The 25,736-nt window shown below is 54.9% G+C and overlaps 1 protein-coding gene across 1 annotated transcript in view; it reads left to right on the plus strand.

Moving 5' to 3' along the window:
- The window catches only part of MYOM2 (myomesin 2), an 83,646-nt gene that overhangs the window by 22,232 nt on the left and 35,678 nt on the right, over window positions 1-25,736 (plus strand). Inside the window, exons 6-14 of the mRNA XM_047856717.1 lie at window positions 1,305-1,397; window positions 8,033-8,121; window positions 8,198-8,248; window positions 10,606-10,770; window positions 13,305-13,466; window positions 15,841-15,982; window positions 18,008-18,207; window positions 18,845-18,898; window positions 22,825-22,952. Of these exons, the coding sequence (XP_047712673.1) occupies window positions 1,305-1,397; window positions 8,033-8,121; window positions 8,198-8,248; window positions 10,606-10,770; window positions 13,305-13,466; window positions 15,841-15,982; window positions 18,008-18,207; window positions 18,845-18,898; window positions 22,825-22,952 (1,084 nt within the window). The remainder of the gene's footprint in view (window positions 1-1,304; window positions 1,398-8,032; window positions 8,122-8,197; window positions 8,249-10,605; window positions 10,771-13,304; window positions 13,467-15,840; window positions 15,983-18,007; window positions 18,208-18,844; window positions 18,899-22,824; window positions 22,953-25,736) is intronic.

The following is a 25,736-nucleotide window of genomic DNA, read 5'->3' on the forward strand; positions in this document are numbered from 1 at the left end:
TTTTTTTTTTTTTTTTTTTTGGGACAGAGAGAGACAGAGCATGAACGGGGGAGGGGCAGAGAGAGAGGGAGACACAGAATCGGAAACAGGCTCCAGGCTCTGAGCCATCAGCCCAGAGCCCGACGCGGGGCTCGAACTCGCGGATCGCGAGATCGTGACCTGGCTGAAGTCGGACGCTTAACTGACTGCGCCACCCAGGCGCCCCTAACGTTTATTTGTTTTTGAGAGAGAGAGAGAGAGAGAAACCTAGACATGGGGCTCAATCAAACGAACGGTGACATCATGGCCTGAGCTGAAATCAAGAGTCAGACTCTTACCCGCCGAGCCGCCCCGGCACCTGCACTTTCTTGCAGGGATCTGGAAACGGCTGCCTGAGCCGCGCAGTGGGAGATCCACGCGAAGGAAGCACGTGGCACACGGCCCGTCCCGCTGACCACCTTGCGCGAGACTCCGGGAAAGGCCTTTATAAAAACTCGCAGGGCGTCCATTATAGATACCATGGCAACGTTTTTCATGTCGGTGCAACAGACTCAGCTGGGTTTTCAGAGGGTTTTTATTTCAGAGAGAGTTCCCTCGGGTGGCCCGTGTTTACACGAGTGGCTCTGCTTTTAACATGGGAAGGCTCCCCGCTGGAGCTGGGCTGTGGTCGACCGGACCTTAGGAGCCAAGACAAGTCTCCGGGCCCCATATGTGCTTGTCTGTTTCCTCACTTGCTGGAAGTGATAACATTCCCGAAGTTTGTAGCTTGCTGCGAAAACTGTAAGCATTTTACTCACACCCTGGATTGGGGCGCTCAGCCCAGATCAGGAAAAAGGAGCCCATGTGCCAGGCGGGCAGGGGAGGCTGCGACCCGCAGCCTCTGGGTCTCAGGGAGACGAGGTCCTGCTGTCCTGCCTGGGGCAAGGAGGCCAGCTTCCTCGAGTCAGGGTCCAGTGTGGTTTGATCCTGTGGAACTCTCTGGAGAGGCTGGCCCGGAATCCAGCTAACGCTGGCAACATTTCGTTCTCACGGAAGGGCTTTCCCTGGATTCCTGACGGAGTCCAAGGAGCCCTGCGGCCCTCGCTGTCATCAGTTGAGGATCGCCCAGACGGGCTGAGTCCTGTGAGAGCTGCTCTCCCCTAAACAGACAGGCAGACACGGGCCCTAGATCGCCCCCCCCCCCCCGGCCACTCCGCTGTGCCCACGGGCCCTGCGTGAAGCTCGCACAGGCGGGGAGTGGCGTCCCGAGGGGCCGTAAAGGAGGCTGGGCCAGAATGCAGAGTCCACTCTGCCTTTGCACTAAAATCAGCGTTTCCCTCGTTTAGGTATAAAGACGGCAGTTTGATCTGCCAAGCAGGAGAGCCGGGGAAGTACCGAATCGAGAGCAAGTATGGCGTGCACACCCTGGAGATCAACAGGTGAGGTCTCCGTGGGCCTGGCCACACGCCCTGGGACACCTGCCCCAAATAGCGCTGCTCATGCGGGAGAGAAACCGAATTTAAAACCAGGAGGTCGGGGTGCACCCCGTCCCTGTGGGTTCCACGTGCTCTCGCTGGTATTTCCGAGTCAATCTGCGGTAGAAGCTTCCCTTGTCATCCTCGGTGTCGGGCCGCAGGGAGGCAAACCCAGTGGTTTTGTCCGGGCCCCTGCTCTGGGAACAGGGCAAGTGGTTTAAGGACAGATGGACACGCTCAGGTGTAAAGGTTATGGCGGGTGCAGGGGATTCCTCCACACCTGTCCGGCCGCGGGGCTGCGTCTCGTACAGGTTTGAGGAGTAGTCCCTCAACCCAGGCTCCTCAAGGAAATACGACTTTTATATTTTTTCTCAGAAATTGAAAAAAATGTAGGATACAGCTAAGTAAAAGAAGAAAATCGTATTTCCCACAGCTGGCATCAGTATTTTGCTGGATGGATAGCGTGTCATTTTCCTTACACAACACATACACAGGCACGCACACACACACTACATCCACGTTGACATACGTGATCTAAACAGGTGGTGAGCGTGTGCGTGTAGGACGTCCTATCAAGTCCTTTCCAGGAAAAGATAAGGGATCCTAATACAAAGGCAAGAAATCAGTAAGACGTTAGAATATATAACTTTACTGGGTTCGCTGTTACCACCCTGTGGAGCCACCATGTCATAATTAGGTTCAGTTTACTTAGAGGTAAAGGAATCCCCAGTAAAATAGCTCCAATGAAATAATTCCCAAGGCGACTCGTGGAAGTCACGAGTCAGTACAACGTCACCTTTACCTGGCTCCGTCTTCCAGACGCACTTCTTCCGCTGAGGGGATTCTCTCCCGTTTTGTTGAAAAGCCTTTGTACCTGGGTTCCGTTAAAGAGAAGGTGATTCTGAGGGCGCTCCGTCTGGCGACCAGGGGGTGGGGCCCAGGCCCCCGCCCCAGAAGGGCAGTGGGGTGTGCTCCTCGGAGCGGGCGGGGGCGCGGAGGGAGACCACCGCGAGGAAGCGTCAGGGGGCGGGGGTCCTTCCAGACCCACCGGCAGGATTCGTGCCGAAGGCCGGCCAGGCGATGGGACTCGCCTGGGGGGCGGTGAGGAGCCCTGTCCGACACGGAGCTGGGGGCTCCCTGAGCTGACGTAGCGGGCTTCCCGAGCATGAGGACGAGGCCCAAGGTCGAGGTTCGGCGGAGGCTGACCCAGGTTGACCCGGGCGGGAGTCTTTGCCGGCTCCCTTCCACCCAGCGGGAAGTCGGTCTCGCCTCCTTTCTGCACTTTCCTTCGTCGCCCTCGCCGTTTCGTCCTCTGCCTCCTGCCCGTTTTCTCCCTCCCTGTTTCCCACTCTGACTTTGGGGTAGAGCCCAGGCGTGAGCCCCCCGGGCACCACCCACCCAGCACTCAGGACCGCACCGCACGGGGGGCCGGCTGGCTGTCAGCCCCAGGCTGCGTGTCCCCTCCCACCCCCCGTCCTCACGCGAGGCCAGCTTCCTCGTCGGTCACACGCACCCGGTATGTGCCTCTGGAGGCCCGGAAGGTTCCCCGTCACCAGAACTGTCACTGCACCTACAGATTACTTAGAACAGATGTTAGAAGACTGTAATGAACATGGAAGCGTCTGACAAGTCGTTACCCTGTTTTGCCAGGTAAATATGAGGCTCTTTCAGGAAGCTGGAGGTTCTGGCCTCATGGGCCTACTGGTGCTGTTTATTGACAGCCTACTGTGTACCAGGCACTGGTCCAGATGCTTGGGATACACGACCAAAACTGAGGTCCTCATCTCAGGTCTTATGTGCTGGCGTAAGGAGGTGAACTGTAAGCGTAATAAAATAGTGAATTATATAGTAAATCAGGAGGCTGTGGTACTGGGCGTGGGGAATGGGGGTGTCTTGGTGTGGGGGTGGGCTAGGTGGTGGGGTTAAGTGGGGTGGTCAGGCCAGCCCTCCCTGAGAAGACATCTTCTGAACAAGGCTTACAGGAGATGGTGACTGGGATAGATGGGGAGTTGGGCCACGAGGGTGCCAGCCCGGGGCGGCAGCTGCAGCAGAGGCTCCGAGAGGTTGTGTCCCAGCCCCTCGGGCTGGTCTGGGCTGTGGCCGGCGCGGGACAGGAGGTCAGAGATAGAGCCGGGACCGTGAGGGCCACACGGACGCTGTGGGCCGTGGCAAGGACTTTGAGGGGGGCGGTGGAAGATCTGACCCGTGTCTTGAAAGGGTCTAAAGCCTGGCTCTGAACAGAAGGCAGGGCTGAGTGCTGGTGGCCATGCCGTGGCTGGCGAGAAGGGTGTGGGCTCTACACGGGTTCTGGAGAGAGAACGACAGGAAGTGTGACAGATCGGAGGCGGGGTGCTCGTGGAAAGGGGGGCCGCTGAGATGAGCAGGCAGAAGGGGGGCGGGTCTAGGTGCAAGCACGCACAGAGGGTCAGGGTCTCCTCGCCTGGGGCATTGGAATGCCCTGGCCCCTTGCTGCAATTTTCTCTCCTTTGGTTTCCACAATTATGAAACTTTAGTGGACGGAGAGCCACACTCTGTAGGAGAATGTCCACCCTCATTTGGGGGGTGCGTTTGTGCTCAGGGACATCTCTTCTCTGGCCTGGGGTGCGTTGTGGCCGGTGAGGGTTACGAGGGTCAGGCTGACGATCCAGCTAGTTCCCCTCCAGCCGCGTGGGAAGGACAGTTTTAAGAGGAAAAACCACTTTCCACTCTCAAGTATGAAACTTTTAAATTTTTAGAAAATGCTTATTTATTTTTTGAAAGAGAGAGAGAGAGAGAAAGGGCAGAGAGAGCAGAGAATCCCAAGCAGGCTCCGTGCTGTCAGCACAGAACCCCACGCAGGGCTTGATCCCACGAACCGTGAGATCGTGACCTGGGCCGAAATCAAGAGTTGGACGCTCCCCCGACTGAGCCGCCCAGAGGCCCCAAAACGTTTAAATTTATACAGGCTTTGGACCAAACAGACTGATGAATCCTCGAAGGGCCCCGGATGCCGTCATCCGCAGTTCATGAACCCAGATAGGCCTGGGTCGGGACCCTCTGGGCAGAGGCAGTGTGAACCTTCTTCAGACACAGAGTGGAGGTGGGGGGGGGACCCTGCAGCTGCCGCTGGGCTCAGCTGTTCATTCCAAAGTGCTGACCTGCCATCATTTGATCTGTGGCCGTTCCGAGTGGTGGGGAATGTGCTGGCCACGTCTGTTGGGAGGGCAAGGGCGGGAGGAGGGGGGTTTGTGAGCTCTTCCTTCGTGGCCGCAGGAGTGACGTTCACCTCCAGGAATACTCCTTGGCGGCCGTCTGAATTCTTAAAGTGCCGGAAGGGAAGCTTCTGACCCTTTGGTGCTGCTCGAATTCGACACTATTTTATACGCTCGTAAGATTTTCTCTGGGGACTCATCATGCGCGTCCTGTTTCTTCAGGGAATTTTAATGCTGCTCTCATAGTGTAATGAGAGCGTTTAGAGGGATCTGGCTCCCGTTTTCTTTGTAGCACTGCCCCCCCCCGCCCCCCCATGCCTGCTGAGCTCAGCACGGCTGACCTCCTCTTGCACTTTCTTTAGACTTCCACATGCAAACTCTGATTCGAGTTAAATGGTGAATCCCGCGTAAGGACATTGGGCCAGAGTAGCCAGGGCAGGCCACAGACCACTGAAACATTCGTCTGTCCTCTTTAAGCTAGATACAATACCATGAGTCCTTTTCGAGGCAGTTCAGATCAAGACTTGGAGACACAGAAGTGCCCCCGGGAAGTGTGTACGAACGGGGACCAAAGGAACCCTCCTCTGTCTGTTCCGGCAACCTGTCCCAACAGAAAATAAAACCGTTTGCCTCTTAATCACTCGCTTGCAGTTTCTCACAGCGTGAAGGACAGGCCGGAAGCGGGCTCTGCCCCGGGGGGTGGGGGTGGCAGAGGATGGGGAGGGGATTGCCCAATGCCACCTCCCGGTGCGGCCTGGGGGAGGAGAGAGAGAACGCAGTCCTGCTGGCCCGTGGGAAGGCTGGACAGAAGTTTGAGCTGGGTACAGTCTGCTCAAAATCTGCGTGCCCGGCCCGTCCACCCTCTGCTTCCACGCTGCCCCAGTGCCCCAGACACCGTCCTTCCCGCAGCCTGCACGCAGCACCCGCACGGGGCAGCGTGTGTGAGCAGCACCCCCATACACCTGGGGACGCTTCCTTACGGCCTCGCGATGTCCCGGAGTTTTTTATGCAACATAAAACGTTTGCAAAGGGGAAACGCGAGAGCAACGAGATAAAAGCAAACGTAAGACCAAGTGTCGACTTAGCCACAGCCAGCACCTGTGCGGGACGCCCTCCCCGGGCGGTTGCAGTAAATCAGGGCGTCTGAATACTTGGGCGTATGGACTTCCTCGCACCCCGGACGAGCGCCGTGGACCCTGTTCTGGATAAATGCACGCGAGCACATACACAATCAGTCTATGTGCCACCGAGGAAGGTTCCAGCTCCTAAGTACCGGCTTTCTCCTCCCCAGCCCCATCCCTGCCGCTAAGTACTAAGTGATAATTGGTCCCTTGACAACCTGTCAGTGCTAATGTGTTAGGGAGCTCCCCTCCGTCTCTTATTCTCGGCTGAGACACGAGCTCAGAATCTTGTAGAAGTTGCTGCCTGGCTGAGTCCTGCCCTGCAGGACTCACCCTGCCCCTTCCTTCCCTTCTCCGAGTTGTTTCCAGGGACTCTGTCACAAGGCGCATTCCCTTCCCCTGTCCCTTCTGGCTGTTCCACCCACAGAGAAACGAAAGAGCAATTAATTGCAGTTCTCAAAACCCTTAGAAGTCTGTTTTGGTTTGTTGGAATGTGGAGGCAGAGGAGAGAGCCCGAGTCATGGAGCGAGCAGGGAAGCATCTTCGAACTTGGGTCCGGGAGCTCTGCTAATATGTTTTAATGAATAATGTACGAGCGAGGGACGGTCCTACAAACTACAAATGTTTTCAAATACGTTGTTTTATTTGATTGTCAGAGTCACCTGAGTGAAGGGCAGGTGCACGGTAGACGTACTTGAGAAGTTTAAGGCGGATGCTATCTATCCGTTACAAAGTCAGCGGATAAACTCGTCAGGCAGGTGGAGCGAAGGCGAGGATCTGACGTGACCCGTCTGCCAGCTCGTAATATCCCAGCACCGCTTGCCGAGTGCCTGTGGTTGCTGCACTTTTTAAAGGATCTTTCTTTTTAAACTTTATTTATTTTGATAGAGAGAGAGAGAGAGAGAGAGCACGCGCGCATGTGCGTGATGGAGTGGGGCAGGGGCAGAGAGAGGGAGAGAGAATCCCAAGCAGGCTCCACGCTGTCACACAGAGCCCGACTCGGGCTCGATCCCACGAGCCGTGAGATCGTGACCTGAGCTGAAGTCGGACACTTAACCGTCTGAGCCACCCGGGCACCCCTGCCGTACTTTGAAAAACTGCTAAAATATACATTGAAGACAAAATGGGAAGATTTGGTTTGTAAACCACGGGGCACAGCCTGAGGACCGCCGGTATGAAGTCCAGGAGGCCAAGGAGACAGGAAAGAGATTCACGGTGCCCGACTGGACAGCGCTAAGTGACCTCCCCATACGTGCTCTCTGAGGACCCGTGTTCCTGTGGCGGCCGGTCTCCCTGCTCTGCACGTGGTGCAGGGTCGGGACACCCTGACCCAGCGGTTCTTACAGACCTCCGTGCTTCTCTCCCTGTGGCCTTGGCTGTGCCGTGCTGTTGCCGGTGGGGGTGCTGCTTGCAGGGGCAGGTGTGGGGCTGATCCCAGACGCAGGATACCCTTCTGTCTGCAGAATGCATTTATGGAAACGAAATGGCTTGGGGCGCCGGGGTGGCTCGGTTGGTTAAGCATCCCACTCTCAGTTTCGGCGTGGGTCATGACCTTGTGGTTCGTGAGTTTGAGCCCCGTGTTGGGGCTCAATTTCCTGCCTATATCCGTGGTCTCTGTGACATTTTCTGTATTCTGCTGGGAAGCTTCAACTTTTTCCAGATCAGTTTTGGAGGGGGTGTAGGGGGGCTCCAGCCTGGAGAAGCTGGGGTCTGGTGGTTCCTGGGTCACGGTTCTTTCTGGAGGTGGGTGTCCATCATCCCTATGGCCCTGGGGGTGGCTGCCTGGGCTGGGTCCAGTTCGACACCTTCAAAACACCCCCGAGTGGGTGCTTCGTATCTGTTATTTTGGGGCTTGGGAAATACTCTCCCGTCCACATGGGAACCCGGGGTGTGGAGTGAGGTGGAGTTAATTTTCCCAGTGGTGGAGGTCAGGGGGGCCTTCCCATTGGCAAAATAAAGCCACGAGTCCTATAGAGGAAGAAAAATTGAGCCAGAGGGGAACATAGACTTCCCCTTGAGAATGCAGTCGAGGAGACTGAGAAGCATCTGTACTACTGTTTTCCTCGAGGACAGGGAAGCCATAGCCTGGGATCAGACCTTGCCGTGTCTATAATTAACAGCTTGTTCCACAGACAGAGCTGGCATTGTTCTTAAACCACTCACGAACAAAGGATCTGGGTCACACGCGTGGCTTTCGAGGAACCTTGCGCTCAGATTAGGGTCACCGGCCCCTGCAGAACAGTCCCACAGTGCATTCAGGGCGTGACCTTGCTTTCTCTCCTCCAAGGGCGAACTTTGACGACACAGCAACGTACTCCGCGGTGGCCACAAACGGGTACGGACAGGTGTCGACCAACGCTGCCGTGGTCGTGAGAAGTGAGTTGTCCTCCCGGGGTGCGGGCACGCCTTGGCGCCTCCCGTCCCCCGTGCCCTTCAGCGGCTTGTCTTGCAGGGTTCCACGGAGACGAGGAGCCGTTCCGTTCGGTGGGACTCCCTATCGGATGTAAGTCCGCTGTTTTCCTTTTTGTGCCGAAAAACGCGTGGCGACACAGCACAGAGTTAAAAAGTCGTTTTCTGAGGGTCGAATCGTTTCTTAAAGCCGTGTGTTTGCTGGCACTGCTAGTATGCTGACAGGCTGTCCCCACGTAACTCTGTGGCTAGGTGGAATTCTGAGACGCTGGTGAAACTGACGGACCTCACACCTTTGGATTGGGGACAACACGGAATCCAGATCTTTGACCTGAATGCGTGCTGTTGCCACAGGGCCCATTTATAGCAAACAGCCACCGTCGAGCAGGGTGACGGCATGTGGCAGAGGACACTCAGAAGCTGGCTCGGGGCCCTGCCTTTAAATGGTGGACGCTCCCTTCCTGCTGTGTATGATGCCCGTAGCCCCTGTGACTTCGGACCCGGCTCTTTCGCTTACCTGTTGAGAAGGTTCTCCCTCTCTGCACTGGACACGTGTCTGATGCCGTCAGCTCTTCTGCGGGGCTTGGGGACTGGGGGGCCACCGGTGGGCCCCCTGTTTCCAAGGCGACCGAGGTGGGCCCCTGATGAGGCAAGTCGAGTGTCTTCCTGAGCCCCAGGGCTGGTGTCGAGCCAGAAGGCCAGGAAGCTGGGGTGGCCTGAGTCAGGTGAGGGTGGAGAAGGGAGCCGTGTCCGCAGCATCTCCAGGACCAGGACTTGGCAGGCTGACTCAGTGACTTACCATGGCTTTGTCACAGGACGGGAGTGAGGCTTGGGGTTGACCTGACCTTCCGAAAGAATGATCGTGTGATTCCACGGCAGTGTTCATTTTACCCTGACGGGAGGTGGAGTTGTTCAGGTCAAGTGTCGGTGAAGACCTGACTTCAGGTCGGGTGCCCGAGGGGAAAGCCTTTCTGGCAGCTGCTGGACACTTGTGTGTGGTGGGCCCTTGGCCATTTCTGGGTCAGGTATCGGATTGGCTCGTGTCCTTCCCTCGGGGGTTGTCGAAGACCATTAGCAGGCGAGCAGGACAAGTTCAGAGCCGACAGGTGGAGAGGCAGGGAGGCCCGAGAACGTGTGTGCCGGGGAGACGTTTGACAGTGTCCCCTGGGTTCCAGGGACCATGTGGAGCCCGCTGGGAGGATGGCCCTGAGGCACCGGTGGAGACAGAAGGGACCTTGGGGGCTGTCCCCTGGTCCCATCCCCCGGGGTTCCTCTGTTGGTTAAAATTGTGTCTGCTTGAGTAAAGCCTCTGCGGTATCTGTAACATACTGATATGCACGGACCGTGACATAATAGACGCTGTGCAGTTGGTCACCACCCGTGTTCAGCAGAGTGAATATTTTCCCACTTTTTTCAGTTATTTTAAGAAAATTGGAGTCCGGTTGGCAGAACACAAAGCTAAGCATTTTCAAATGGACACTTCGGTGACCCTCGGGTGTTTTTAAGGAGCTAGAACTATCAGGAGTTGAGGAGTCTCCACAATCCTTCCCTCCTTCCCCTCACCCGTCTTCCTCCAAGAAGAAACCGTCACCTTGGAGCTCCCAGCTCCTTAAAAACATCTTCCCTGCAGACATGTGTTTCTAAGTCACAGGTGGTTTTCATTTCGAAAATTTACTGTGCACTTTTTTTCTAAAATACTGCCCCCTCCACTAAACAGTGTATTTTTGAGATTCAGTCTCGGTGCCTCTGGATCTGGTTAATTCATTTTGTCTGCAGCGTAAACGGCATTCAGTTGATGAATGTGCCTCAGTTCATTCTGACGACGAGAAAGCCCCCCATGTGGGGTCGATGCAGGATTCACACCCTTAACTCTTACCTGTGGTCCAGACTCCGGGTTGCCTCCTGTCCCGCCTGTTTCTGTCCCCTCTGTCACAGAGGGTCCGCTCCTCTCCAGGACGGGTCTTCTGGTTCTCTGGGAGTGGGTTAGTGAGCTCAGCTGCCAGGACGTGACCACACGCTGGGGGCCTCAACCTCACGCGTCTACTCACGGATCTCAGAAGTCAGAGATCACCGTGTCGGCCCAGCGGCTGCGGCCCCCTTCCAGCCGTGTGGATGGCTCCTTCTCACCGCGTCCGCCCACGGAGGAGAGAGAGCCCGAGCGTCTGCCTGTCCTGATAAGGACGCTAGTCCCATCACGGAGCCCACCCTCATGGCCTGATCTAGAACTGCTCCCCTTCCCAAGACCCCACCTCCTCGTACCTTCTCTCTGGGGCTTAGGGCTTTGACACGTGACTTTGGGGGACACCAGTCTATCCCATCACGCACCTCTCTCGAGGACGGGATGTGTGATGGTGGATTGGGGGACTTTCGCGGTCACGGCCTGCTGTGCACCTGCTGGGCTGGGAATGGCTGCGCCTGCCGCCGTAACGCTGTCCCGCTCTCCCTGTGCAGTGCCCCCTTCGTCCGTGATCCCATACATGCACTTTGACGTCCAGTTTCTGGAGAAATTTGGAGTCACCTTCAGGAGGGAAGGCGAGACTGTCACTCTCAAGTGCACGCTGCTGGTGACGCCGGAGCTGAAGAGGGTGCAGCCGCGTGCCGAGTGGTACCGAGATGGTGAGTGTGATGTGGGGACAACCCCCCGACCGGGGACACCCCTGGGCATTCGTGTCCCCGCCGTGGTCGCTGCAGACGGCACGGCAAGCAGGGAGACTGGGGAGAGCCGGGAGACTGCCACGGACCCTGACCTTCACCCCGGCGTGTGAGAGGTTAACGGGGGTGCCCGAATTTAGAGGAGATCTTCATAGCTGCCTAAGAAGGGTCTTTCTGGGGTTAAGAAGAAGCAAGGTGTCTGTGTCTTTATGTTCCTCCTTGGCTAAAACAACCCCCGCCATTTATTGTGTGTTGGACTGTGTGTTGAATGTGACACCCTTCTTCCACGCGGACCCGAGACGGGGATGGGGTTGTGGCTCCCTGCGACAGGCGGGCGCTGTGGCAAGGGGCTTGTTCAAGGTGCTTCCTGAGCAGCAGGACTGGGGCAGACGCTGTGCTCCTTCCCAGCGTGCACGGCTGTCCTGCGAGGTGCGGGGACGGTGCGAGAGGGTTTTCCTTCATCGTGTCTGCCCTGGGGCTCCTAACAGAAACCGGTTTTCTGTGCAGCCAGTGCGACTGGCCTGCTTATCTCTTCTTGGGCCCTAACACGGTGCAAAATATGACAAGGACGTAGGCCAGCCTGCCCACGAGGTATTTATAAACGGCTGCAGGAAAATAGAAATATAAAGCCGTGTCCTTTTAAAGTGTAAGAAATGTCCCAGAACGTGACGCTTTGCCAAATACACGGCAAGGACCACGTGTCCAGTCTGAGCGGAGCCGAGGGAGGGAGGGGGACACTCTTTGTGGTGACAGACGGGATTTAATTTACCCTCTGTAGTTCTAATTTAAGACAGGAGGTCTAACTTGAGTTCCAAGATTCTAATTTACTTCTTCTGTGGAGAATGACATCGGTTTGAGGAAAGTTTTCATTATGTCCCCGGAGGATAGTGATGTCAGCTTTGGAGGGTTTCCTAGTGACGGGGAAGCGCCTGGCATCCGGGTGACGCGGCACTTTCCTGGCCTTGACCTGTGTGCGGAGAACTCGTGCTCGGAGCCCGTGCCTGGCCTGTCCCCATGGCGAGCTGGGGCCTTGTGGCATTAGGGGGCTTAGCTGTGCCAGACGCCCCGCGTGCACAGTCACGGTAAGATCTTCACGGGCTTTAGTACTCAAGAGGGAACCGGTAGAGACTTATCAGTGGCTTATTTGTAGACATTAAAATGCAAGGAGATTTTGGGTTTTTTTTTTTTACCCTTTAAAATTAACGAGCTGTGAGGCTCCAGGTGGCTGGTAAACCCCGAGGTGATGTCAGCCCGAGGAATGCTATCCTCCGTGAGGCACGGCAGGTGCACCGTGCAAACGGGACGTGTGGAATTGGGGACACGAGTTAAGATGGATTAGAACTCTAATCTAACAGGAGGAGGGAGAACCAAGTTTACTCCTATTAAAACCCGAGACCCACCCTTGGGTGTGATTTGCACTTGAGGCCGATCTGGCAAGTCCTGAGATGCTTACGGAGCCCGTGGTGGGGTGGGCCTCTGGTCGGGGGACTGGCTCCTGGCTAGACATGCCACTCCAGCTGATGGGCCCTGGTCTTAAACACATGTGACTGCAAGCAAGTCACATGCGTACGTGCTGTGCATTCCCTATGGCGCGTGAGGGACTTTGTGGGGACAGACAGGTCCTCGGGAGCACGAGCCACGACAGCATCCTGCCGGGAATAGCCTGGTGTCTTAGTCCGTCCCGGCTGCGCTGACAGAAATACCACGGCCGGGCGGCTTACACAGTGGACGGACCTCCCACACTTCTGGAGGCTGGAGGTCCAAGTTCTTGAATGAAATTGTCACCCCCTGGGACACGTTCTTGGAACTTGTGCTTGTGCCCCAAACGGTGTGCCTGTCCTCAGACTCACCCCGTGTGGCTGTCCTCCCCTGCGAGGCGGGTGGCGGGGTCTCTCTGCCCTTCCCAAGTGTGGATGTAGCCAAATTAGGAGGCGGACGAGGATCGCTCGTTCGGTGTTTCCTTGATTTCCAGAGTGGGTGTTCTTCGCCGCTTGTGGTTTCATCTGTTCTTTTTCCGCAGCCGCCTTTTTCATTTCACGGCCTCTGATGGATGGTTTGTCGGTGCTTGTACTTTCTTTGCTGAGGCGCATGGGCGGGGTCTTTCCCAGGCCAGCTTTCCACCCAGGAGAGTGTTACCTGCGAGGAAGCCGTGGCCGTGGCCGTGGTTAGACCACGTGGTTAGGTGCGGGTGGGGCGGGGCGGGCAGACAGCAGTCACACGGCCGGAAGCTCTGAGCCCAGGTCGACCCGCCGTCCCCGCGGAGACGCGCCGGGTGTCTGTGCACCCCGAGTGCGGGCCTCGGTCCTGTCCTGAGGATGCCCCCGTCCTCCCGACGGGCCGTCGTGTGTGCTCCTGGCGTGTCACACGCCCTCGGGTCGTTGTGAGGCTGAGGCTCCCTTCCTCTGTGTCCCGCCGCCCGGCCAGGACACGTTGTCCACTTTCATCGTCCGATCTCCTTGACGGTTTCTGAGGCGATCCCGTGTTGCCCGCTCTTTCAGATGTGCTCGTGAAGGAGTCCAAGTGGACCAAGATGTTCTTCGGCGAAGGCCAGGCCTCCCTGTCGTTCAGCCACCTGAACAAGGACGACGAGGGTCTGTACACCTTGAGGATTGTGTCCAGAGGGGGCATCAGCGAGCACAGCGCCTTCCTGTTTGTCTGCGGTACGTGGAGCCTCCAGGGGCGAGGGGGGCACAGTCAGGGCGTGAGCGCGGGAGGCTGGGACCTCACAGGGGCTAGGCCGGAGCAGGTGCGTGTGTGGGGTCACTCACGCTGCTCCTCGGAGCCTCCTGACGTGACGTGAGTGTTCCCTGTCCTGCGTGTCAGCTCCTGTCCTGACAACGAGTCCCTGACTACACTTGGAAACAGATCAGAATCTCCATTTTTGTCTCCCCGTTGATAAATCGATAGAATCTATGAGACGGCTTTCCGGCATGAATACGCCTATGTCACTAATTCTCGAGAGCGTTGCAGAACTGAGGGGGCCCCGGAGTAGGGGGTTCCAGGGGGGTGCCCCTCATTGCCTCTGGGCACACTGACGAGGACAGGCCGGGAGGGGAGGGCTGCTGTTGTCACCACTGCCTCCAGCGAGTGTGTGGGTAGGACGCCCGCGTGGCATTGGCACCTGCAAAGAGCTTGACATCCAGCAGTCTGCGCGCTGTCCCCTTTCTTCCTGACGTGGTCCCGCCGGGGGCTTCCTGACTCCCAGTTCATGGAATTGAGGACAAAGTCATGGCATACCAACCACGGGGTCACACGTTCTGTACATGATCTATGAATCCCTATCACACGTGGGCACGGAGGTGTGTGTATGTGTATGTGCATGTTTATACGTAGACGTGTCATATGTGTACACATCATATATCTATCCTGTACAAAACGGACACATGGACACATGAAATGGATAAAATTATGTATATCATACGTATGCAGTGTATGTATGTGTCTGTGTATGTGTGCACACAGGTGTGCATGTGCACGTCCACACACACACACACACACACACACACACACACATCCACAAGTATGTGTATATACCCTACAATTCTTAGGCCCATTTTGTAAGCAAGGGCTGTTATTCTCGGTTTCCCAAATGCAAATGTGGAGGCTCAGAGGCCTGGGGGACTTCTCCAGGCTGGAGGGGCAGGGGGTCAGGTGTCTGGACCCTCAGCTGGAGCCTTCCCTTGGACACTCAACAGCCCCCGGGCTTTTTTCTTCACCTGGCAGAGCCCTTTTCCCTGTATCTACTCCCAGACCCCTGTGGCCTCCAGCTTGGAGGCCCTCCTCCGCAGGGCCCAGCTGAGCCCCGCCGAAGATCCCGGAACACTTCCGCTCTAGTTGCCCGGTGCTGCTGTCCTGAGCCCCTCCATTCGGAGGGGCTGCCCAGCCTGACCTGCGCTCGGTGTTCCGGGCACCTTTGTGCCTACCGCCAGCTCTGGTTGTATGTGCCTGGGATGGTCCCATCAGCATACTTTGTTTTCCGCTGGAACTGTCAGAGCGCGAGAAAGGGCTGTGTCATCAGGGAGTATTATAACTTAAAAAAAAAAAAGGAATAAATGTAAAACAAATACCCTCCCCCTCCCCACTCCCACAAGATGGCACAAACCTGCAGGGCCGGGGTTTTAGGCCCTTCCGTGAAGTTTTACCATTTTTATTAGGTTGGCATTAAAGTGTCCCTCCGGTTCTCCTGTACGCCTTCTGGCAAGATGTCTCGCCCCGTAAAGATGCAGTAAATACAGCGTAGCTGAAATTGCCTTCCTTATTCAGCACCACCAGCAGGAGGAAAATAATGCACGCAGGGGGGAGTTTTACTGTTCTGATTACTTTCTGAGGATTTTGAATGGGAGAGAAAATATTTGGCTCAATGTCACGAAATGCTTAGCTTTTAATATGCCTCGAACAGGAGAGTGTGGCAGTCATGGTTACGGAATAAATACAGATTGTAGGTAAGGAAATTCAACGTTCGGCGTATCCACTTTCTGAATAGCTCTGCTGGCCTCAGTGCTCCTGTAATTAAAACCTGAAAATAAAACTTAATGTGCACCGTGGTCACGAGCGGCCCATGAAGGAGTGAGTGTTGTGTGGACCTAAACGTTTGCTCACAGCTTGCAGAAAAAGGAAGGTTTAAACCCTCAATCTCCGAAGGATTTTGAAAGATAAAAGCCTCTAAGGTAATATTTCTCAGGTGTTAAAAAGGCCACACTGTTATCATTTCATTGGTTAGTTTTTGACATGACCTTATGGGATAATCCACTATCAAGAGAAGGTGACCTTCCATTTTGCAATCAATTACAAAAAAATCATAGACTTGAGTATCTTATAGAGGGCAGAACATGTTGACTTTAAAACCTCCTAACTAGGCTTCTATTTCTTGTCACCAATCCATCATAGTCAAAAAGAAGTCAGGTCATGTAGACGTGAGGACGAAGCAGGGGTCAGATCGAGACGAGTAGATACAAGTCTGAGTTTGAAGGAGCCATGAACAGGCTTGACAGTGTCCCAAGCCTCATGCCTCCCCTCCCCCGCCCCCCGGTGCAGACGCAGACCCACTGGTGACTGGGGCTCCTGGTGCGCCTATGGACTTGAGGTGCTATGACGCAAACCGCGATTATGTCATCGTGACTTGGAAGCCGCCCAACACGACCATGGAGAGCCCTGTCATTGGCTATTTCATTGATCGGTGAGTGCCCATTGTCTTCTTCTGGGGATGGGAACGTTCCTGAAATTATTGTTGGCATGGACAGTGTCTCTGGATATACTTCTAAACTCAAGTTCATGACAGCGTTCTTGATCAGGTACGTCACTATATGGTTATTTAAGGCTCCTGACCGGATAGTTGGAAGATATCACCAAATGGCGGGGCGAGGGCGGGTAGACTTCTGCATGTGGTGCTTGGAGCTCTGCCTGCCTGTCCGACACCCGGTACCGAATGCCCTCCAGCTTCTCCCGGCACGCGGAACCCTGGTTGTGGGTTCTGGGGAGAACTTCAGTCCTGCGCCTCCTTCCGGAGCAGAAGACAGGCCGCGTGAAGCGTAGCTGGGAAGAGCGCCTGCCCATTCGTACCAAATTCCAGTCTTCCTCTCCATTAAATTAGGTTTTCTTCTTGTTTCCGAGTTAAAAAAAAAAATCTATTGACATTTCAAGTACAGAAGATCGGACTTCACCTTTGAGTTAATAACTTAAATGTGGATCATCACAAAACGCATCAGAGTCTTAATTCTTTCATGTTCCTTTACTTGGTGTGGTGCTCAGGGCCTGGGAAGCAAACCAAGCAGAGTTGGTGAATTTGTTGCACATGCAGTTTATGCCTCAATCACACACACCAATCACTGAGAAAAACTGTAGTCAAAGAAAATGAATTTGGAAGTAAGATAAAAGGTCTAAGCTATGGATCTATCAGAAGATGATGCGTCTGGGGAGGGATTTAAGATGCCATATGTATAAAACACAGTAAAATAAGACGTTTGTTTCAGAAAAATCAAATCTTTTTTTTTTTTGTCAGTACGTTTGTTAAGTTCCCTTTTCCACACCAACAAAGCTGCTTGTTTAGGTAAAATATTCACCATCGGGATGATACCTGGAAGTGCTAAGGTCAGCTTTTGCAGAGGGCATCGGTCGGGGTTTACCTTGAATTAAAAAACAAAAAACTAAAACAAAGCTATTTTCTGTTTTCCTGTGACATTTGAGAATTTTTTCAGCCGTTTGGCGAAAACAATTTCATGGCCCTTCGCAGTTAATGACCTGCCCCCTCTCTCCTTCATTGACAAAGATAAACACAACGACTTCAGGTGGGGGGAGGCAGCTCTTACCCTACGCGCCCTCCCGTCCTGCAACAGCCAGGTGTCGATTTAAGCCAAGTTGTTCCCTGCTAGACGCTCAGCTATGACCATGTCACGTTCTGCCTGTAACAGGTTAGCACGTGTGGGTCGCAGAACTTCCATTAAAAATTCCGAAGAGTTAGAAAGAGAGTTGATTCTTTAAAGCAAATATACAACCTGGCTCCGAATGGCTCCGAAAATGATTTCTCTGAACTTGCTGTGTTCTCCTGGGAATTTGACATGATGTTTTGGGGCTGAAATTTCTCAGCCTGTGAAAAATGGAGGCCGATCTCTTCTGCATTTCCAGGTGTCCGGTCAGCACTTAACTGTTTTCAAAAGACTTCCAAATTCCACACGAGACGTGCTTGAAAGACACGTATTTCTGACATCGGGAGAGACTGAGCCATTGGGCTAGAGACCCTTCACTCCTGGGGCTCAGTAGGGTGGGAGGCATGTGGGGGATGGGCAGCGGGGCACTCCCCTGCACCCTGGCATTGGGCATGCTGGGGAGCTTAGGGCACCCTGTGATTTCGCCAAGTGTGTCGGAAAAAGGACTATCAAGGATACGCCTCGAGGGACCTTTGGAGGTCATTTTGCCTAAATGTGGTTGAAGGCAGGAATTGATTTTCAAGCTATAAGTCATCAAGCTTTTAAATATATAAATATATCTATTTCACATTTCCTAAGTGGCTTTGTCTTTTATGGTTTATTTGTACTACTTTTGACATAAATCAGTACTTCACCAGCATCGGTTTCTACCAACGCAAGGTATTTTCCTGTTACGGTTGTCCTAGATACATCACATGTGTGTAGAATAGATGTATAGACCTGAGTGAATTTACTAGGCTGATGTATTTGTTATTCTCTACTCTTTTTGTAATTAACAGATGTGAAGTGGGGACAGACAATTGGGTTCAGTGCAATGACGCACCTGTGAAAATCTGCAAATACCCCGTGACAGGCCTTTTTGAAGGGAGGTCTTACATATTCCGCGTGAGGGCAGTCAACAGCGCGGGCGTCAGCAGGCCTTCCAGAGTCTCCGAGGCCGTGGCTGCCCTTGACCCCGTAGACCTCAGGAGGTTACAAGGTAGGCTGTGCAGATTTCAAGCTCCAGTCGTGTCTTGGAAACTTGGGACGTTGTCTTCTGTGCTCAGCTGTATGTGAGCCTTAAGAACGTCTCCCGGGGCCGAGCGCGGGGCGGTGATATTTCGTGGTGCCCGTGTGTCCACCGGGGCCGCGTTAGGGGCGGGGCGGCCAGGCGGGCGCGTGTGCTTCACCACGAACGCACACGGCCGTCCTCATGCCCCTCCACTGGAATCCAGATCGCTGGGTTCAGAATTAGCCTTTTCTTAGTCCGTTGGTGATGCGATCTCAACACACGCTAAGACTCAGAAGGCTTTGAGATCAGGCCGCTCTGTTTCCGAAGTTTAATTTCCCACGACCCAGATTCCCGAAAGGGATGGGACGGTGGGCCCCTCAGTCGTGGTTTTAAGTGAGCCCGTACGTGTTCCTTACCCCCCCCGGTCTTTCTGATCCAGTACAAAGATCTGGGAAGCACTAACTCTTAAGCCTGTTTGGAATACCTACGCTGACTCCTGTAGAGTCGGGGGTATGCTGTAATTGTAACGCGGAGGTGATTTGGATCCCACGCTCGGTTAGGGAAGCTGGGCTTTCTTCAGGAAACCATTGGATGCCAAATTGAGCACCAACCTTTCTCTCTGCAGCGGTCCATTTGGAGGGGGATAAAGAAGTCGTAATGTATCAGGACGACCTTGAGGGTAAGTGGCCTCTCACCGCTTTGGCTCAGCTGGGGATTCAGCGTGGCAAGTAGAGACGAGTGTGATCAGCTGGTCAGCACAGGCTTTACATGTAAACGTAAAACCCGCGGGTCAGGTCTGCGTGCTTACGGCCTGTAGAAGTCAGGAAGCCCAAGGAGGGCAGATCGAGGAGAGCATTAGAATCCAGGGGTCCTCACGGGGCCTCATTGCTTCCGTGTAGGGTTCACTACGGCGTTCTCCTGGGGGTGTGCAGAGAAGATCAAACTGAACCTGAGCCTTGATCACCGGCTGAGGCTGGGGCCCCTTCTCTCAGACTCCGTTAGTGGAGGACTATTTTAGTCTTTCCTTTTAAGCCAAGATTGTATTTCCAGCATTTTAACCGAAATGGAGTGAGTTCTTGCGGTCGGTATCCCTGGTCCGAAAGTTTGCATTTTCCTCATTTATACTGGATTTTATGAACACTTCTCCTAGATAGTTCTCTCAGAGACAGGGAGGAGGATGAATTTATTAAGGAGGGGAACCTGGCGTTATGAATCACAAAGCCAAAGATCTTACGTGGACTTACAAGGACAGTTCATAGAGAACAATGAAAAACTTAAAAACGAAGCAAGTTGAGTTTGGAGCCTCAGGACACGTACTTTGGAGCGAGCTCTCCTTTGAAATCGCTGTGGTCCAAGCACTCTGTCCTCAATTGAGGGGTCCTTCGTTGATTTCCATATTTGCCCCCGGATGGTCTCCAGACTTGCAATCTTCTGCACCTAAAATGGTTTTTCTCTAGTATCTCAACACCCAACATCCAGAGGGACGCCCTTTAAGAGTCCTGGCTGAGCCCCACGGGAACATCTGAAGGCTTAGATGAGACCTCCACTTCCAGACATTCTCAGAGAAGGGGGGAGATGCCCAGGAAAGCGGTGACAAAAGAAAAACAATTTAGGGAAGGTTGACTTAACTGTGGCTTCATAAATACCCGATGGAAACATCGCTCTTTGAACAAGTAAAATCTGGTCCTGCTAAGAGTGGAGGAGGGGTTCCCGCAGCACCCCAGCCTGGGTAACGTAGGCGCTTTTGACAGGAGCGAGGAAAAGGAAGTTCTTTTGTTCGCGTCTGGTGGGCGATGGGGTCAGTGAGGAGAGAACCATCTGGGCCATCCTGAGTGGGTGTGTAGGAATTCACATAAAATTGCCCCAAACGAGGAGGCGTTGGCTGCTCCCCACGCCTATCAGTGGTGAAATTTGCATTACGTGAAGGTCACCGTGCAAAGCAATGGGAGTAAGAAATAATATAATAAACCTGCCCGTGGCAGGACCCGTGCCCGTCTGCAGAGAACATCTGCCTTTTTACACATAGATACGGACGTGTTGGGTGTAAACGGCCAGCTATTAAGTGCCAAAGAAATAACACAACGTAAGAGACTTCGTTTTCCGGCTGATAAAATGGGAGTTACAGACGCCGTGCATCTTATTTCCAACTGGAGTGACGTCACAGACCCCACCCTTCATGGTTCTCATGCTTCCTTTCTTATAAGAAGGCGGGTGCCTTCGTTTTGTGTGATGCGCCCTCGAACGTGGCTGTGTTATATGCACACTGTGGCCGGTGTTCCTGAGGCTCTGTTTGTGTCTGGCCACGCGGGCCAGGGGCTGAGACGCTCAGATGGGCCATGGTACTCCCGGAGTCCAGCCAGCGGGCGCCAGCTCTCCGGGGTGCGGCCGCACATTGTCCGAGGTCAGGGGCAGGCGGGTCAGAGAAGGCATCCCGGCGCCCCCCTTGCAAACATGTTAATTACGGTCAGTGCTGGTACTGGTCTCTGAATGTCGCCCAGCCTTCCCAACCTTTCCTGACTTGCTCGCTCGCAAGGTGCACGGTCTGTTCTGGGAAGGGCCGACAGGCCTCGCAGCCCAGGCAGATGGCTTGCCTTCCGCTAACTGCACACCCAGCGTCCGGGGCGAAGGCACCGTGTGCTCTGAACACGTGCGCCGTCTCGGGCTCTGTCATCCCGGGGATGAAGCTCAGGTTTCACTGACTTGGAGGGGACGTCTGGGCAGCCTGTGGAGGTTGCAGTCTCCCAGGGTGGAGAGAACCAAGTGCAGAATTTGCGATCGGGAGACCAGGGCCTGGGCATCCCAGCTTGCTGACCTGCAGTCACGTGGGAGCGCCGTGGGCTCCAGAGATGCGCAGCCCTGGGCGCGGGGACACCCAGGGTAACCTGGTAACGCACTTGGAGTTTCCTGTCTTCTCCGTTTGCTTCTCTCTGCGCCCTCCTCTCGGCTGTTGGGAGTGTGGATAACGGAGGTGGGTTCTGCTCGTGGCCTCTCCTTGTCCCCCTCCCTGGCCCCCCTCTGCTGTCCGTGGCTGACGCCATCAGCACATCCCCAAGGCTCCCGCCGCTGCAGGTCGGCCTGACGCCGAAAGGCTCTGGGACCCAAGCATCTCGCCCCAGCCAGGGGTCCCCTGCTGACACGAATGGGGACTCTTCCTCCTCCCCCAGCATCAGACGAGATGCTTCCTGCTCCGTTTTCTCTGGGCCTGGCAGCTCTGTGCGGGGTCTGAGAACAGTGACACGCTCAGACCTGAAAGCACGTGGATGGCAGCTCTGTGAGCGGGCACTCACACGTCCTTACTGCCTTCACCACCTTCCTTGCCGCCCTCTGTTCCCTGGGCTTGCCTCCCACGTCCTGCGGCACCTTGGACATAAAGCATAAACCAGGCTGCAGCCCTGGGGGCTTGGCACGCGTCACCCGAGGGGAGGTTCCTGTATCTTCTCCCGTCAGGGCTGTGTCTGGATCTCTTCAGGAGGGGACGCAGTGCGTGGGTCCCGTCGGGTGTCCGGAGGCCCCGCTCCACCCGGCCTTACTGGCACTTTCCTGGAGAGACTCCCTGAGTCCTTGTTTGAATCCAAGCCCCTTGCCAGGAAGCTCCTAGATCAGGCCACGACACCCTTCTGTGCCTGGTGGCCTGTAAAATGTGTAACAGGACTCCTGGGAAACCAGACCCAGTCTTGTTTGTCCCGTCTCCATGCAGTGGTTCAGTTCCTTGCCGGCTGCACAGTCCCCAGGGCGCAATGGGATATGGAGAAGGGCTCAGACGTGTCCTGGGGACGTTCAAACCGGTTTAATCATGTGCTAATCTAATCGGAAGCTCATAATATTTTGTATCACAGCTACAGAGATTGTGGGTCTGGAAAACCTCCACATCTCATGAAAAGCTCTCTCCAGATATAACGCCCCCAACACCTTCACGTGTGTTAAAGCAAGGGGTGTGTCACAAGCCAGGCACAGCAGACCCCTCCGATCACAAATGTTCCAAACTAGTTACTTGCAAGAGGCTTATTGATATCACTCCAGGATTTTAAACCTGTGGGTATAGGTTCCAGTGCTTGTGAACGTGGCCCGGGCCCCCCTAGGGAGGGAAGAACGACGGGCTATAGAAGGTCGGTGTTCAGATCCAGGGCTGTGAGGGCGAGCAGTACGAGGAAGATAACCCAGAGGACCAGCACAGCGAGGGTAATCCCCTTCCAGAAGGCTTCCGTATCGCGGAACACAGACCGCGAGCACCTCCTCTGCACGGGTTCCCGGCACCTCTAAAGCTCCACTCTGGTTAAGCACTCTATTTCTTCCGGGTGGATCTTCCCGCCTCCCCTTCCAGCGGAACTCTGGAAGATTTTTGGATTAGATTCTTTTTTTTTTTTAATGAGCTGGCTTATGTTAGAAACAAAACTAATTAGGTGATCTTAAGCAGTGCATTAGACTTGGCTGGGAAAAATAGTTTGCTTACCGTCCCCAAATAGAGGCGAAGCAGAGGACGTCACTGATAGGGCAGATCTTTGGTGCCTGGGAATGTACCCCGGGGACCGCACTCCAACGATGGGCTCCGGCGAACGGGGGGACCTGGGGCACACCCAGCACTAACTGAGTTCATCACTCCTGCAGGCGACGTGCAGATCCCAGGGCCGCCCACCAACGTGCACGCCTCAGAGATCAGCAGGACGTATGTGGTCCTCAGCTGGGACCCGCCTACTCCCCGGGGCAAGGAGCCGCTGATGTATTTCATCGAGAAGGTACCGTGTGTTGTAAACCCTCACATCGTGCTGTTTAATGGGTTGCGCTCTGAGGGCGCCAGGGCGCCGGCTGTGCTGTGAGTATGTGGCCAGCCCGGCCGTGCAAGTGGGAATCAGGGGACTGCGTCCTGGGTCTGGGTTTGCTGCCTTCCTGTGAGTGAGCGGCCCCACCCCCACGAAGGCACCAAAATGGGGGATCTGTATGTTTTCTTCCTGCCGACGCAGTCTAGCTCCCACGTCTCACTCAGGACGAGTGAGACGTGGGCAGGAGGGTCATTTGCTGCTGCTCTGCATTTGTTTCAGAGGTCGCGTGGCCACTTGGTGGCGGTCTTGTACAGGGATTCACACTGCAGCTGGCCGGGAGAGCCAGTTCTTGTCTGGAGGGCTCTAGGTCTTGACGCAGAGAGAAGTAGCTGTGTATTGCAGCCCTGCACACGCACGCACACACACTCATAAATGCACACACATATGCACATGCACACACCCATACACACTCACACACATATGCACACATGCGCACACACTCATACAAACACGCACACACGTGAGCACACACTCATACACGTATGCACACACTCATAAATGTGCACACACATTCACACATGCATAAACCCATACGCATATGCACACACACTCATACATGTGCACAAGCACACATGCGCACATTTGCACACACACGAACACACATACATGCACACACGCACACACGTACACACTCATACATGTACACAAGCACACATAGGCACACACATGCACACAGACACACATGCACACACACTCATACACACACACATATGGGCACATGCACACAGTCATACACGCACACACATATGCATACATGTGCACACACTCATACAAACACGCACACACGTGAGCACACATACACGTATGCACACACTCATAAATGTGGACACACATGCATACACCCATATGCATATGCACACGCACACACACTCATACATGTGCACAAGCACACACATTTGCACACACATGAACACACACACGCACACACACACGTACACACTCATACATGTACACAAGCACACATAGGCACACACATGCACACACTCAGACACACATGCACACACACGGGCACACGCGCACACTCACACATGCACACACATGCACACACGTGCACACATGCATGCACTTGCACACATGCACACACAGTCGCGCACACACGTGCACACGTCTAACCAACAACTCCCAAACCGCAACACCCTTACCGCATGCTCTGATGCGCTCCGGCTTTGGTCTGTCCCGTAGCACTGGACACAGCTTTTGACCCCTTCACGGGCTCAGTGACCTGCTAGTGGGCTGTGGGTCATATTGAGAAAAATCGCTGTGGTCCAAATCCCGTGTCTGGTTTTGTGACCCTCCGCTTACGCCACAGTGTGGTGTGGAGCGCGCCGTTTATGGCACGCACACGGGACAGAGCAAGTAACAGGTGCGTGCGGCACAGGAACGGCGCGTGGTACAAGTAGAGGAAGCAGATGCGGGAATGAAGTGAGCGCTATTTCAGCCTCCAGGGCGTGGACGGACCCCGTGGCCCTCACCGCTGGTCTGCGGGGCCGCCTTACGTGGCGGCTGACCCTGCAGTGCTGCAGGGCGAAGTGTTCGGGGCCCGGCGGCGTGCGCCGGGGGCCCGGGGAGCAGCGTGAGGCCCCCGGGAGGGGCCGGAGCTGGGCCACACTGAGCGTGGGCTCCTGGCGGGCGGTCCACCCCCAGCCCGTCTGAGGTGGTCTTGTGGTGACTTCATTCCTGTCAAGGCCCGGAAGGAAGCGCAGGAATACGGATTCCTCTTTCCCGCTTTATGCCGACACCAAGAGTGGGGGGCGGCAGCCCGGCACCCAGACGCCGAGCGGGTGGCCTGCCGCATCACCCGGAGCGGAGTTTCAGCGCCATTGTGCCTCTGCTGGGTAGCTCCTGGACGGCTCCCGGGCCGTTCCCGCCGTGTTGACGCCCGTGGTTCAGCGGCTAGTGGCCGGTCATTTCTGACGCCCGTGGTTCAGCGGCTAGTGGCCGCTTCAGTGGCTAGTCTGCCTGAGGTGAAGCTGGCGGTGCCCCGAGTGCTCTCCTGCTCCAGACGCATGCCCTGGGGGCCCTGCTCCGGGCACGGGGACCTACACACGTCCTTCCAGCCTCCACCGAAGGATGAGCAGCTCCCGACTTAGCTCTGGCTCCCGAGCCTTTCTTGGGCTTCTAGAAGCTTGGCAGTAAGCCCCTTGTATTTCCTCCCTCCTCCCTGTCGTCATTCCTCCAACGCGAGGCTCCTCCTCTCTGCTCGGCCCCAGCTGAGTGTCAGACGGGGGCGCGTGGGGGCCTCCGACTGCGGGTGCCTGCACCAGCCCCTAGACGGTGACTTCGCTCCTGCTGAAATGAGAGACAGCTTTCAGTGTGACTCTGACTTCTAGAAGCCCGGGGTCATTTGAAACGCTTTCACTGTTCTTGGGAGCCTTTCCAAGGGTCACCGTGCACGTGCTTTTGCTGCCTCAGGATCCCTTCAGGAAGGGGGATCTTTCTCTATAGGAAACAATTAAGTGAAACTTGTAACTGAAGTTTAAAAAAATAATTATCAGTGATGAGAAAATCAAATGATAAAAACGAAACCTGCAGTATGGAAAGTTTGGGAAATACAGAGACGTTATATAGAATAGAATGAAAATCACTGATAACTCCATCATTTGAAATTGTCATTATGCTTTAAAAAGTATTTATTTTTGAGAGAGAGAGAGAGAGAGAGAAGGAGGGAGAGAGCGAGTGGGGGAGGGCAGAGAGGGCGAC

This window comes from Prionailurus viverrinus, chromosome B1, assembly GCF_022837055.1.
Source record: "Prionailurus viverrinus isolate Anna chromosome B1, UM_Priviv_1.0, whole genome shotgun sequence".
Taxonomy (NCBI): Eukaryota; Metazoa; Chordata; class Mammalia; order Carnivora; family Felidae; genus Prionailurus; species Prionailurus viverrinus.